This window comes from Cucurbita pepo, chromosome 20 (assembly GCF_057944985.1).
Source record: "Cucurbita pepo subsp. pepo isolate OVF chromosome 20, ASM5794498v1, whole genome shotgun sequence".
Lineage (NCBI taxonomy): Eukaryota > Viridiplantae > Streptophyta > Magnoliopsida > Cucurbitales > Cucurbitaceae > Cucurbita > Cucurbita pepo.
The window spans coordinates 307,175-320,696 of NC_141817.1; the positions used below are offsets into that span (position 1 = coordinate 307,175).

General features: G+C 37.2%; 5 protein-coding genes across 6 annotated transcripts; 1 reads left to right on the forward strand and 4 right to left on the reverse strand.

The window, feature by feature from the left end:
- Positions 1 to 13: 13 nt before the first annotated feature.
- LOC111783637 (uncharacterized) lies at positions 14 to 2,238 on the reverse strand. 2 transcript variants are annotated; one of them, XM_087120522.1, is made up of 5 exons: positions 2,069 to 2,238; positions 952 to 1,298; positions 736 to 874; positions 502 to 583; positions 14 to 423 (listed from the first exon to the last, which is right to left on the reverse strand). In XM_087120522.1, the coding sequence occupies exons 1-5, from the start codon at positions 2,092 to 2,094 to the stop codon at positions 223 to 225; spliced, it is 795 nt and encodes a 264-aa protein (XP_086976648.1). In that variant the 5' UTR covers positions 2,095 to 2,238; the 3' UTR covers positions 14 to 222. The 2 variants fall into 2 exon arrangements, with proteins under 2 accessions (XP_086976648.1, XP_023520323.1); XM_023664555.2 differs by having other exon boundaries at positions 1,577 to 2,238.
- LOC147786343 (uncharacterized) lies at positions 2,096 to 2,323 on the forward strand (the record flags this gene model as incomplete). The annotated part of the gene is made up of 1 exon (XM_087120731.1): positions 2,096 to 2,323. A coding segment is annotated over one exon (228 nt), but the record flags the coding sequence as incomplete, so codon positions are not given.
- Positions 2,324 to 2,382: 59 nt separating this feature from the next.
- On the reverse strand, positions 2,383 to 4,831 carry LOC111783636 (SNAP25 homologous protein SNAP33). Its single transcript, XM_023664554.2, has 6 exons — positions 4,608 to 4,831; positions 3,784 to 4,290; positions 3,479 to 3,572; positions 3,263 to 3,390; positions 2,862 to 2,959; positions 2,383 to 2,751 (listed from the first exon to the last, which is right to left on the reverse strand). Exons 2-6 carry the CDS (start codon positions 4,243 to 4,245, stop codon positions 2,652 to 2,654), a joined length of 882 nt encoding a protein of 293 aa, XP_023520322.2. The 5' UTR covers positions 4,246 to 4,290; positions 4,608 to 4,831; the 3' UTR covers positions 2,383 to 2,651.
- Positions 4,832 to 5,648: 817 nt separating this feature from the next.
- On the reverse strand, positions 5,649 to 10,062 carry LOC111782620 (uncharacterized). The gene is given in 9 exon segments (XM_023663401.2): positions 5,649 to 5,936; positions 6,362 to 6,467; positions 6,567 to 6,734; positions 6,924 to 7,056; positions 7,490 to 8,072; positions 8,646 to 8,748; positions 9,000 to 9,059; positions 9,351 to 9,490; positions 9,881 to 10,062. Coding segments are annotated over 8 exon segments (1,320 nt in total). The 5' UTR covers positions 9,957 to 10,062; the 3' UTR covers positions 5,649 to 5,936; positions 6,362 to 6,410.
- A 774-nt stretch (positions 10,063 to 10,836) lies between these two features.
- Positions 10,837 to 13,118, reverse strand: LOC111783475 (uncharacterized). Its single transcript, XM_023664406.2, has one exon. It carries the CDS (start codon positions 12,578 to 12,580, stop codon positions 11,015 to 11,017), a length of 1,566 nt encoding a protein of 521 aa, XP_023520174.2. The 5' UTR covers positions 12,581 to 13,118; the 3' UTR covers positions 10,837 to 11,014.
- Between the last annotated feature and the right edge of the window lie 404 nt (positions 13,119 to 13,522).

Genomic DNA, 13,522 nt, shown 5'->3' on the forward strand with positions numbered 1-13,522 from the left:
AAATTCTAGAAGATTAAAGCTGTACTTATCTCTGTTATTGCAATCAAATCTATCATTCTTTGAGAGTGAGTTTGAGGCCACAATGAAAGAAACATAAGAAACAATTTACACAACATCACAATGACTTGTTATTGATTTTGGATTGGAATTTGTTAGGTGAAGTGTAAGTGAATAGGAGCTGCATGATTTGATGCTTCTCTTTTCACCAGGACTGTCTCATTGTTAGTGATACTGGATGCAGAAACAAGTCACAGGAAGTCTTCCGGTCGACCTGATTCGGTTAGCTGTTTCTCTTGCTTTCTTCTCTTCCCTTCTTCTTTTTTGTTCTAGTTGTGCCCTTGCTCCCTCCGTGATCTGGTCGATTCGTACTATGTTGTCCTGGTAATTTTGCAGAAACAGTGCCTTTTTGTTCTCCAATTCAGCCTTCATGAACAGAAGTTTTTTTCAGTTGACATTAAAATGTATTATAGTAAGGAAAACATCCAAAAGGTGGGGTAAGACCATTTTCTTTTCCTTATGAAGTTTGGCATGCATTTTCTTCTTATTCTCCCAGGCATGAATTGACAATTTCATCTTTTCGTACCTGAAATATGAGATTGTCTTAGAAAACAACTCCATAAGCAAGTTTCAGGATTAAGAGGAGAGATCTTTTAGTGCAAGTGTTTCATGAACTTGAGAACTTGGAACTGTGAGGTCCACTCCTGAGTATTGATTAATGCAGAAATTAGTATATACCTTTTTCTAATCTTCTCCATGTTATGCCTCTCCCACACATCAGCTCTAGTTTCTACAAGGCTTCGTCTTGGTGGCGGTAAAGGAATTCCAGTTATTGAGTCCTTTTCATGTCCCGTTGGCTTCTTTATTGAAGATTGGCCTGGTGTAATGAACATGATACTTTTTGTGACAAGAAATTCTTATAAGAAATTTCTAAGCACAATGTTTAAATTTTACCAGGATTTGTTGTTTCTTTGTTAGACGGTCGCCTGGTTATGTCATCTTTTCTGGTTTTAACCTTTGTTAATGGCGTTTCCAGACTTCCTCTCTTCTTTTTCTGGTATTGTAAATCAGTTTCTTCTTGTGAGCGAATTGCAAATGCAGCTGATGCTGCTGCAGTGGCAAACTCTAAATCCCTTGAATCATAATCCTCATTCATTTCGTTTGCAAAATACCACCGTAACTTCTTGGACTCCTTTTTATCAGTACCCTCTTTGGAGGATCTTGTTTTTTGCTGTGGAATTCCATCTCTTGGTTTGATGGAAGCATCTTTATTATGTCGTCCTGAATCCGAAGAACTCAGCCTACAAAGCAGTCAATAGCCATATTACTTTCAGTATTCAAATAAAAGAGGACAAGAAGAGGAAACTCTTTGGTGTTGTAGAACCTAATCTGAGCTGAGTTTGGTCAATGGTGACTCAGAGATCAGATTCGATTACTTTTCTGTTTCAATGATTCTTATCATTTTATCCCTTGTAAAACTTTTTGGGTTGTAAATGATGATGAACCAGATGAAAGAGTGATGAACATACATCAAATATTCAAACTAGGGAATGGAGATCAAGAGATAAGAAAAGTATACCTTCTTTGATGAGTCAAAGTTTCCATGTGCTGAAATCTCAAGCTTATATCGATACCTCTCAAATTTCTGAAACTGTTTATGAAGTTAATATGTATTGTATCTTTACGCAGGGAAGTTGCGAAGCGAAGGAAATGCCTTCTTTGCACTCAACTCCATTCCGAAGCAAGGCATTTTCTTCTTCATCGCCTTCCATTGATTCTATTTCTATGTACACTCAAAACCTTTTTCTTCTTTTTCTCTTTGTTTAGCTTAACCCACTTCCCAAATTTTAAAAAATGGAACCCTTCTTTTCGTCAAGGATTTCTCCCTATTGATCATTAATAAATCTGCAAAAGCTATGATTTTTAGAGTTAAAAGAACAAGTTCAAGAACATGGATGATCATAAGTTTATGATAAATATTTATTTGGGGCAGGGATGATCTTTAGATTAGTTATGGAGTAGTTGAATGTAAGAGAAGATATGATGGGAAAATGGAAATCTCTTAGTATACTTTTCGTTTCTCGCCGGAGATGGCATCCCCGTCGGGATCCGAATCCTCTCGCTCTTTCGTTCTCTCCTGCGAATAGCGCGTCAATTTCCCGATTACAACATCAGAGAGTACACCATACCCCGCACCATTGATACCTTCCGAGAAAGTCGGAGCCTCTCCGACCCTTCAACGATATCCTCCGCCTACGCCGACGGCAGAGCTCAGCTCGAGGTTCCGAAGCGCCCAGGCCCTCTGAGTTCTAATTTTTTCTGGTAGGTTTGTCTGGGGTTCTAGGAATTTGAACCCATCAGAACTCGGATCGGTAAACCATCCCGTGTTCGAAAATGCACGTTTCTAATTTATTGAAATGAAATTGTTCGAATGTGGTTGTTTGTATACACTGCTCAAGATGAACTAAGAATGATAAAATCAGTGCAGTTACCTTCTAGTCCTAGTCAAGTAACTAGTGATCTCAAACACACAACGTCAGCTAGGACATGGGGTATAATACCTATTTCTGAAAGTAAAAAGAAAACAAAGCCAGGAAAATGGAAGATGTACATAAGTATCAGCAAGCTAATCACAAATGTGAGAGCCTTGAACTCTATTTCCCGAGCAGACGACGACCCCGTCGGTTGGCATCTTTAACTCGGTCACCGATCACCTCAACATCAACAGAAGCGTGATCCAGAGCATGGTTCTGCCTGTAATAAGCAACAAATCATCTCAATATCTAATGTACACACTTGTCTTTATGTCTTTGATTTGCAAGAACAAGCACACGAGTTATTATGGAATATAGAAACGAACTAACCTATCAATTTCACAACCCATGTCAACAGCCATTTCCTTCAGCTCTACCAAGATATCGCTCATGTCAGATAGTGCATCATCTTGCTTCACCTTTTCTACCTGTGTATGTAATTTTCAAACACAAAGCATATGTAAGACGAATGATACTGCATTTTGGAAATGATCATTATGCTTTGGGTATCATGGTACAGATTTGTGCAACAGTATCTTCAAGAATGACTAAAACCACAAATCTATGCGGAATGCAATAATTCCTGCCACCCATAAGCTGAGAGGGTGGTAGATTTCGAACCTTTGACCTCTTAGTCGAAGACATATATTTTAAATAGTTGAACTATGTTTAGGTTGATATGCTCCAATGTACCGTTTTGAAGTAACTATTTACAGATAGCAAATACAAACCTCAACTTTTTGAATTGCACTGGTAGGTTCGGCATATGCAGCTTTTGTATTGGTCCGGTCCTTATGACGTGTCAATCCTAACTTTTCCTTCTGCTCCATGTGGTTGCCCTTTCTTCTAACTAAATCCTCTATAAAATGGGAATAAACAGATCAGTTGCACAGAATTTCAACAAGTTACCATCTAACCCTGAATCTCATGAGCAGAAAGTGGCTAACCTGAGCTTATAACAGGTCCTGATATTGGTCGAGTTTTCTTTGGCTTCCATGTCTTAGAGAACATTCCCCCTAGATTTCCCAGCAGTTTCTCTCCCTGATATTGCATTCATGAAAAGACTCACTTAGAAAATAGAGTTACAGGAGATTAATACATCACGCAAATGAAGATATGATAGAGCTTAGACATATACAGGCAAAGTTAATGCTAGTAATTTCTAGACCAAAGAAACACCAAGATCAAATCCTTGGCATTTCGTCGAGTCCTCCCGAGACATAACAGTGAACAAATGGGATTTCGAACATACCCGACTGAAGTCATAATCAATGTCAGCAGCAACCATATGAGTCCTGTTAATTTGCTCACCCTGCTGATGCAAGGCAACCAAAGTTTGGGTAGCATCATCCCTTATCTCTTCAGCAATCTTTAGACAGCCATTCACTGCTTTTGTTGTCTCCTCAGACTTATAAACAGCATAATTCTCCAGCTCCTGCACTGATTGGTTTTCTATTCCTCCCGAGTCACGGAAATCATTCTTGTACTTGTTCCTTTCTGACCAAGTTAGTGAACCTGAAGAAGAGGGAGCATGTCCATGATCATCATCAAAAGGATTGGAGCCAAAATTCTCCGTCACTAATGAAGGGTCTGACGAAGTCCTTTGTGCAGAAACCTGGTTTTGCTTAGCTTTAACACCATCGTCAGACTCAAAAGGGTTCGGGGTAGAACTATGTTTCCCTATCCTCAAATGAGCCTTCCTTGAACCAAACATTTTCCCAAGGGTTTAGAATGCAAAAAATTGGTGACAGTTTTTTTCCTGCAAATGGAAGATATCAAGATCATGTCAGCAGAAGAAACAAAATACAATAAGGGAAAATCGATCAAAACAGTCAATTTCATTGAAGAACAGTGGGATGTTCTAAGATTTAGATTCTTATTTAAACAACTTCAATCAGTTTTCCAGCAGAAATTGATCCAAAATGGACGAATGGATGTGAGAACAGAAGAGATGATAGCACGATCAAAAACTAAACTGGACAAGAAGCTAACAAACAAAATCATGTAAAGGCGAAGAAGGAAGTTGATGATGAATACCCAGATACAAAAATCCAAGAAAGAAAAGAATTGGAGTACCTTGAGAGTTCAGAGAACGAAGGGAACAGAACAATTCCACAAACTCAAAATCTAAGAAACTGCAAAATCAAAACCGAATCGTAGAATTTAAGGGCGCGATGGAGAGAAGTGGGTTGGTTCAAAAAAGACGACTCGGGCAACGAGAGAATCAATCAAGAAACCGCGTTTGAGAAAATTGTTGAAAGAGGAAACTAGCACCCACGAGGAAGTTCAACGATGAAGACGCGCTGTAAACAAACCTTATGTCATTAACCGCTTATTCATCTTTTGGATAAAAAAAATGATCAAACAGTGTTCATGGATTTGGTCAAAAATTAGGGAGCGATGAATAAATCTCAGACTGAAATTCAACTTTGATCGCCTTAGAAAGTCAACTTTCACTATCTATGAACTATATCTTTGTCATCTTTCTGCTTCTGTTAACTTATCGTTCCATTTTCTGTTATTTAGTTTATAATTTTTTTTGGATAAAAAAAAAAAAAATTCAACCTCTGAAGCTTGAAATGAAACTTGTCCAAGTTTGGTGTACAAGCGAGACCATAAATCTAACTCTTTTTTTTTTTTTTTCTACTCAATAACATCGGTAGAATGTTAATATAAACATAACTTAATAGATAAGAAATCAATGGATCGATTCTTGAACAATTATTGAGCTAAAAAAAGTAAAGAATCAAGAATATAACCGGTAATCATAACATTTGAAATTACTAATATTATTACTTGTAAAATACTAAAATTTACATTTTAAGACCTCACTTTCATGTGCATTAACGTTATTAGACATCAGTCAATTAGGAAGGAAAAAGAAAAGTCTGCTTTTATCAACTTGTCCGTAGCCATCCATAAATCTTATCCAAATTGGTGAGATGGAGAGAGGGGGATATTACTTTATATTAAAGTCCCATTTGAATTAGAGCATTACATAGCTCCCATCAGCCTAGCATCAGCGATCACCAGACACACCACCAGCTTTCCCACATTATTAATTGTTCCACTGAGCTAATTTATGGCAAAACAAGATGAGTAGAAGTAATGAGGGAATTAAAACAAGGAATGGGCGCCTACAAAACTTCCCATATTGCAAAATGCACAAATACAGCATTCTTGTCTTGCTTCAAATACAAATACAACTACATATACATCTACAACAGTGAGGACATTATGTTAATTCAAACAAGTTTTCATCACATAACTCATGAGAAGGAGGCACTCTGATCAGAGATTTAGGATCAGAGCTGCCAGAAAGAACTGCGCAAAGCTAATGTACTTCATATTCTTGATTGTAGCAACAATGCACGAGGAAAATATAGGAGTCATTTGCGACAACATCTGGGAAAGCCAAGAGAAAAATATAGGAGTCATTGTTTGCAAGTAAAATTCACCAGTCCCGTACCAAAGGTACTCAAAAAAGAGAGTAAGCTACTTCATTGAAGAGGATGAGTTGGAGCCAACGAATGGGAAAGAGGTACGTTAAAAGAATGATGACACTAGGATTCCACTAATGAGAAGAACTGTTCTATTCTTAGCCAGCATTAACACGATATAAATATTTGCGGAAGGCATCTCTCACAGTCAAAGATAAGTTTCCAGTGCTTTTATTCTCTTCCCATAACTACTGACATGATAACTTTTTTTTTTCCCCCGTTTTCTTTAATGAAATTGCTAATTTTTTTATGAGCACCGAGCTGGTACCCAAAGCCAATTCAATTGTCTGCTAATACTAAATATCGAAGAAATAGTAAAGCGATGCAAACCTCTGATTCACATTCTTCCTCAAGCAGCTTTTAATTTATACACCAACTACTATATCTCGCACATGCACCTTGCGACAGCAAATGATCTGTTCCGTTCTTTTAGAACCTAAAAAGAAGCAGCTGTTAGTTAAAAAAAAAAACAAAAAGAAAAAAAGATACGGTGCTTCAGAAGGGATATAAGACTTTAAAAACCCAGGCAGAATACCTGTGCCTCTAACTGAGAAATTCTCTGTAAAGACGCCTGTTCAATGCAAGCCCGGCGCTTGCACTCTTCTTCAAGCAAACCAGTAATTTGGTACCTTAGCTCAGCCATTTCTTGAGCAAGGTCCTCTGCTTCTTCTTTTGCTTTCAACTTCTCCTCTCTTACCTCCTCCTGTCAACCACTAGAATGTTACAACCTGGAGGCTTCAAATAAACAGAATCATATTGCCTACAAAAAGAACCAATCGACTCAACCAAATGGATTCTTTTAGGCAGTTCAAAATTAGGAAAAAGCAAATGGAGTCTCAATGAGAATCTTGCATCTGTCTGTAGTTATCAAAGACGATTGAATGCATCATACCTTCAGTTGCTTCACAAGAAGTTCATAATCTTGTATCTGCTTTGCCTTCTCATTCATTTTGACTTCTGAATTTGCATCTACAAATAGTGCAACTGCTAATTTTGGAATAAGATGGCCGAAGAGTTCGCCACAACTGTCACATAAGATACTAATGTGTAAATGATGGCAAAGAATTTGCATCCACTTTTTGAATTAGCATTTCAAAAGTATATTAATGGATTCTCTAGGACCAGATTTTGTTCTTCACTGGCGAGAAAGTTCATTATTTAGAAGGAAAACAGGTACGAAGCGAAGAAAAATATGATGACACCAACAGAAGGTAACTTCATCAGGATCATAACAACTCAAAATAACTAGCAGCCAATATACAATCTGGACCCTTTATTACTATTAAACTCCGCCAAGGCCTATCATTTAAAAGGAAACTTCATTATAACCATTGAGGTTTGTGATGAAAAAAACCTTATGAACCAACAGATATGGTGTACAATGAAGTTCGAACATACTTCCCAAAGTAATGAGAATCAAAAGGCAGAGACCATGGATTTTTAAATTTATATCAATACCTAGTCTCAAGTAGTGATGTCAACTTGCTATCCTGGACATTTGAGAAACACACAGTATTTTGTGATCTTTCCTTGTTTTCAATCAAGTCCTCAACACTTCGACAAAATGTGGAGGCATTTCTTGTTGTCATATCCAGCTCTCTTTGAAGTTCCTTTTTTTCTTTCTCCAGAGATACGATATTTTTCTGTGCATTCTGAAGCTGTCAAATCAATCTATCCTTTTTATCATTCAGATGAAGAGCCTCTTCCTGAACTTTCTTGGTTTCTAAGAAACGCTGCTCCATGGCCACCATATCCAATTTCATAATCTCAATTTCACATTGAGACTCCAATGTCATAGATGAGATGGACTCCTCAAGTTTTTCTACATTGGAATTTGATTCTCGTAGCTTCTTTTCCTTGTCATCCAATTTCTGCATCAAGAAGAGGGACTCTAAGTTTGAACGCTTCACCTCTTCCTCTAACTTGCCAGCCCTTACTTGCAAACGCTCCATGTGAACTAATTTAAATTCGAGGTTTTCAATGTGATCAACCAGGTAGTTTAATTCTGTGTTCCTTAAACATAATTGATCCTGCAGGTAATCTGTGGTGAATGTTGTTGTTGGACTATGTTAAAAAAAGACTCATAAGAATATACGTCAAGAATGGAGGACAGCACACTGCCACAGACATCAAACCATGCCAGAAATTCAACAATCATCATTTTCCTAGAATCATTAATGATTCTGAAATGCAATAATATTCAACAGCAAACACCCGTTTAAAAAACCTAAATATGTATATACACATATCTACGCATATCTTTAAACCCCTATACCGAACACAGAAGGTTCAGTTAGTGCTAAAAAGGATCGAGATTTTCATGGTGACCAGCAACCATAATTCCAAAATTAAGGAAATATGATCATTTGGATACCTTCCGTTGAATGAATCTACTTGTCTTTTTAATATCTATTTAAACATAAGCTCTTTAACAAATTATATTATTGTCTTTATGTATTCGACCATTGTTATTAAATGTCCATTTGAGTAAGTTCATTGATAAGATAGACTTCTCAATTTAGTCTATAAATGATTTTAAAAGGTTCCTCAAATGTTCATTTACGAGAGTTCAATTTAGAAGTAGTCTCGATACATTACAGACAACATCCTTTACCTATTTCCTGAGTGCAGTTTGTTAACCGCTTCTCCAAGTTTTCAATGCATAGCCTGTCTTCCTCGCGTGCTTCTGATAAGGATTTCACATGTAGTTCTAGTCGCTGCATCAGACAGTCAAAAATCATTAAGTTCATCTGGATGATAATTGAAATGTCTACATTAAGTTTCAAGTGCTCATTTCAGATAAACTGAATAGGCATGAAAAAGCAACATAAAGTGACAATATAAAACAATCTTGATTCACTAAAGTCATCCAAAGAGCTGCTGAGAGCTGAAAAAACATCAAGCATATTGAAGGCTTCCATCACATTCTGCACCGTAACCGAGGGAAAACATTCAGCATCAAACTTACCCTTATCAATTCAAAGCTTTGAGGCCGTGAATCTATTAGTGTGTCCTTTTCTTTCTTTAGCTGCATAGTTAAAAATGATACCAATTAAAGAAAAGGCTTAAAAGAGATAGAAAAGGCCTAAATCCATCAAATTTGTCCAAATATGCAGGACACGTATAATACTTAGAACATTAATCTTTTGTCTTTTTTTTAGAAAAGGGGGCTTTATGGCCAAACTTGAGCCAATATTAGAGACATTTAAAAAATCTAAATTGGAATGATCCCTATAATGTGAAACAATCACTTCTAGTCATTTTAATTTCCAAACACGTGTCAAGAGAGAAACTTTCAGCAAGTATACAGAAAATATACCTGCCGACATCTTGTCTCAATCTCTATAAGTTCCTCTAAATCAGATGAACTATAGCTACTGCTCCTGCGACTCAACATTGGTGAAACAAAATCCTTCGACTTAGAGGAATGCACAGGGGCAAGTACCTGGACATGCAAAACTATCAGAAGACATTAAAGTCTATGAGGTAAACGTAAAACACAAAATTATTTGTAGCAATTGCTAAAGCATGACCATGAACTAATTCCCGTGGGGAAGAAAGAGAATTAAAGGGAAAAGAAAATTACAGTTTTCACTCCCAAACGAAAATCAAAAACGTCAATTTCAATTTTCAAGAAAGGTCCACAGCTGCAAACAATTAGAGATAAAGGAGATAATACGGTTCAACTAATTCATTTCGACAAGCCAAAAATCCCTTCAAACAAGTAATCCCAAAGCAAATTATATTGAACAATGAACAATACATTACTTCTAACTACCGGAAGCTGAAAAAGATTACACGGGAAAGTACCTTAGCGAAAGCTAACTTTATCCTCCGAAAGATGCGTACCTGAGAATATCGATAACTTCGTAACTTCGGATCGAATTTGAATTCTCGGAACCAACTCAATAACAATCAAAAACATGCATCAACATTGATTTGATTTCCAATAATGGTCGGGTCCATTGCCAGCCCAAGAAATGGCGGTGACTTTAAGCGGGCATGACTCATGACGGTGAAATTGAATTGAATTGATTTGGGCCTTTTGAGAGTTCAAAGGATCCGATTATATTTTGAAAAGCCATTTATTAAATTAATTTTAATTTCCTTAATATTCCTAACATTTTTATATTACAAAAATAAAAAAATAAAAAACTCCAACGAATTTTTAAGTGTATAAATCAAAATAAAATAAATATAAATATAAAACTTTTTTATTTTATTTTATTGCATAAGTTTGAAATATTTGAAAAATGCATATTTTTGACTTTTTATTTTTGTTCTTTTTTTAGTATATATTTTAATTACTTCAACCATCAAATTAAGTTATTTTAGAGTATTATATAACAAATAAATATTTATTTTATTTAATAATAATAATAATAATAAATTCATCACACTCGCTTCATTTATTTAAATTTGAATTATTCATAATTACGCATTAAGTGAAGCGAGTTAATTAAGGCGTCCATTCACATTTCAACAAAATCATACAAAAATGTTAATGAAATAATCTCCCTACTCATAATGTTTAGTGCTTAATTACATGTAAAGAAAGCTTAATTAAATCAAAAAGACCATCCAACATCCATAATGTGCCAAAGTTTAAGCCTATTGGAAGTACTTAAATGCACCAAAAAAGTTGGTTACACATCTTGGATCCATGAAGATTTGAAAAGGCGACATTATTGTTTAATTATAATTAGTAGTTTTCATTAAACATATTCGAATTAGATTACTGTCAATTTGAGTTTAGCATAGTTGAATGGACGAGCACAAACGATTTCTGAATCTAATCCAAACAATGATCAAAAACCCATTTCCATTGCTGGAGTTATGCAATCTCACAAATTGTTACAAAATCCATCGGATTCATTAAGAAGAGTTATAGCTTCGATTCCCAAATGTGTAAAGAATCAATGAATCGTGAGGAAAGGTGAAGAGTTTACTGTACAATGCCTGCAGCCGCAAGCAATGAAGCACTCAAATCAAACCCACTAATGCCTGCTCGTGCGAATGGCTTCCACCGACCCACCATGGCTCGAGAGACCCCAAATGGCTGCTGCCCTCTTCATCGATGGGCGCAGGGAGATTCAGATCCAGAAAGTCTCTTTTTACTGCCTTTGGTTTCTGAATCGGTGTGGTTTGTGGCAATTTGTTCCTGGATTCTGACCCACTTATCAAATGGGACCTCTTATGGCCGCCCAAAGCTTGGCCTGAACTAAAAATCTTGAAGCAAATGGAGCATTGGTGATGCTTTCTGTTCTTTTTCTCATATCCCATGTGAATGTCTGATTCCTGCTGATTTTCCATCTCTATGACTGTGGCTGTGGACTTACTTTCGAATGTTGGGTCGTTCGATATCTCTGTTTCGTTGCTATTTTCACTGTTTTCTGTCTTTGAAGCCAAGCATCCTTTGGTTCTCTTGTGGCTGGCTTTATGCCCACCAAGTGCTTGATATGAGTGAAAGATCTTGGGGCATGAACTACACTGGAATTTGCTTCTCTTTCCTTTGCTTTCATATGCTTCTGAGTTTAGTTCATTGGGTGTTGATCTTCTTAGGGAATTTGACCTCAATTCCCCATTACATAGCTCATGGAATTTTCTCTGATCTGAATTGAACTTACTGGAAATGAACTGTGGTTGGTTAAAGTAAGTTTGGTTGTTGGAACTTGATCCAAATCTGTCATCATGCTGGGATTTCTCGTTGTTCTTGTTCATCTTAACAGCGGAATCACTGAATTCTGTGTTTGATCCTTCAAATTTGAGATACCCAGATTCCATATCACTGAGCTCCAACTTTCTGCTATGGAGTTCTGTCAATCTCACCATCTCACTCCCCATGCATATGGAAGGAATAGCTTCAACAGCTTTGGAGAAGTGAGTTTTTGGGACCAGAGGGGGAACTTGTTTAGGCATAGTGTTGTTGTCAGAAGACTCGGTGGTTGAATGAAAACCACCAACATCTTTAGAAAGCATCATTAAACACAAAGCAACCTCTTCTTGTTCTTGATCATTATGATCAGAAACAGATGAAGACGCAGCAGCAGCAGCAGCAGTGGCATTAGCAAATGAAAAGGAAGATGAAGTTTCAGCAGCCATGTACCTTGTTTGTCTCCTCCTAGATCTCTTACCCCGATTAGCAGCTGCAATTTCATTGTCTGATTGGCTATCAAACTCCAAATTACTAGACACTCTCTCAGTTTCTGTGGAGTGACATTTCATGTGGCCAAACAGAGCCTTCCAGGACTGAAAGCTTCTACCACATTCTCTGCAAAACCTGTCCTCACCACTAAATTCAGCAAGCCTGCAAGTTTTTTTGGGGTTCTTTCTAAGACTATAACCATCAGAAACGCCAGCTCCCAGAAACTTATCCATGTCAGAGTTTCTTCTTCCAGCTTTTTTCAAATTAATCTTCTTCAGATTTTCGCCAGCTTCAGCTTGACTGTTGAACAAATGGGACCTCATGTGACCTCCTAAAGATCTCCCACAAGGAAAGCTTCTGTTGCATAGCTTGCAGAAGTGTTTGAACTCTCGATCAGCCCCCATCGAGAAGAAATAGAATTCAAGGAAGAAGAAGAAGCAGCAGCAGAGATCCAAAATCCAGGCAAAGCAGCTGTAACAATGCTAAAGCCAAAGCTCAGAAACAGAAATAAAAAACAAAGAGAAGATGACCCAGATCAAACAATTGAAGTGGAGAGCTCAAATTTAGTGAGTAAAGTAGTAAACTCCATCACAGCACAGAACAGCACAGCACAGCAAGCTTGATCTTTGCTTTCTTTTTTCCTTTTGTGATCTGATGACAGAAATCCCATCTCAGATTTGATGAATTCTAGTCATGGAGAAAGAACAGGATCTGATGCACAAAAGGTGGAAAAAGGAAAGCTTGGTTAATGTAGTTCAACTAGCTTTTTTCTCTCACCACTAGCTTCTCTCGGGCAGTTGAAAGTTTTAAGGGAGAGGAGTATTAAAGGCAAAAGAAAAGAAAGAAAAATGTTAGAAGTTTGCGGAGGTGCCACTTTATTGCCAATGATGGAGATGAACAAAGCATGGTGGAAAAATTGAAAGGGGAGCTCTAAGCTTAGGCTTAGGCTCTCTCTCTCTCTCTCTCTCTCTCTGTGGGCTATGTTGGGAGGAGAAATCCATGCATGAAAGCAAAGATAAAGAGAGGGGTAAATAAGAAGAAAGCAAGGAGCACGTGCACCAACTCAACCGACCCACAAATCCAATGGCTCAACATCTCTCCTGCTTACTGCTGACTATCCCTATGCCTCAGGAACCTCCTAAACTAACTGTCTTCCCTAACAATTCCTTCCTTTGTCTTCATATAAACGAATTGCATCCCTCTTTCTCTCTCCGTGGGCCTCTTTTTCATCATTTCGACTTATCTCTCTCTCTCTCTTTTTGTCTCTTTCTTTCTTTACTATCCAAAATCACCCATCTCTAATGGAGCAGTTCAATACTGTTTCACAGTACACAATTCAACCAATG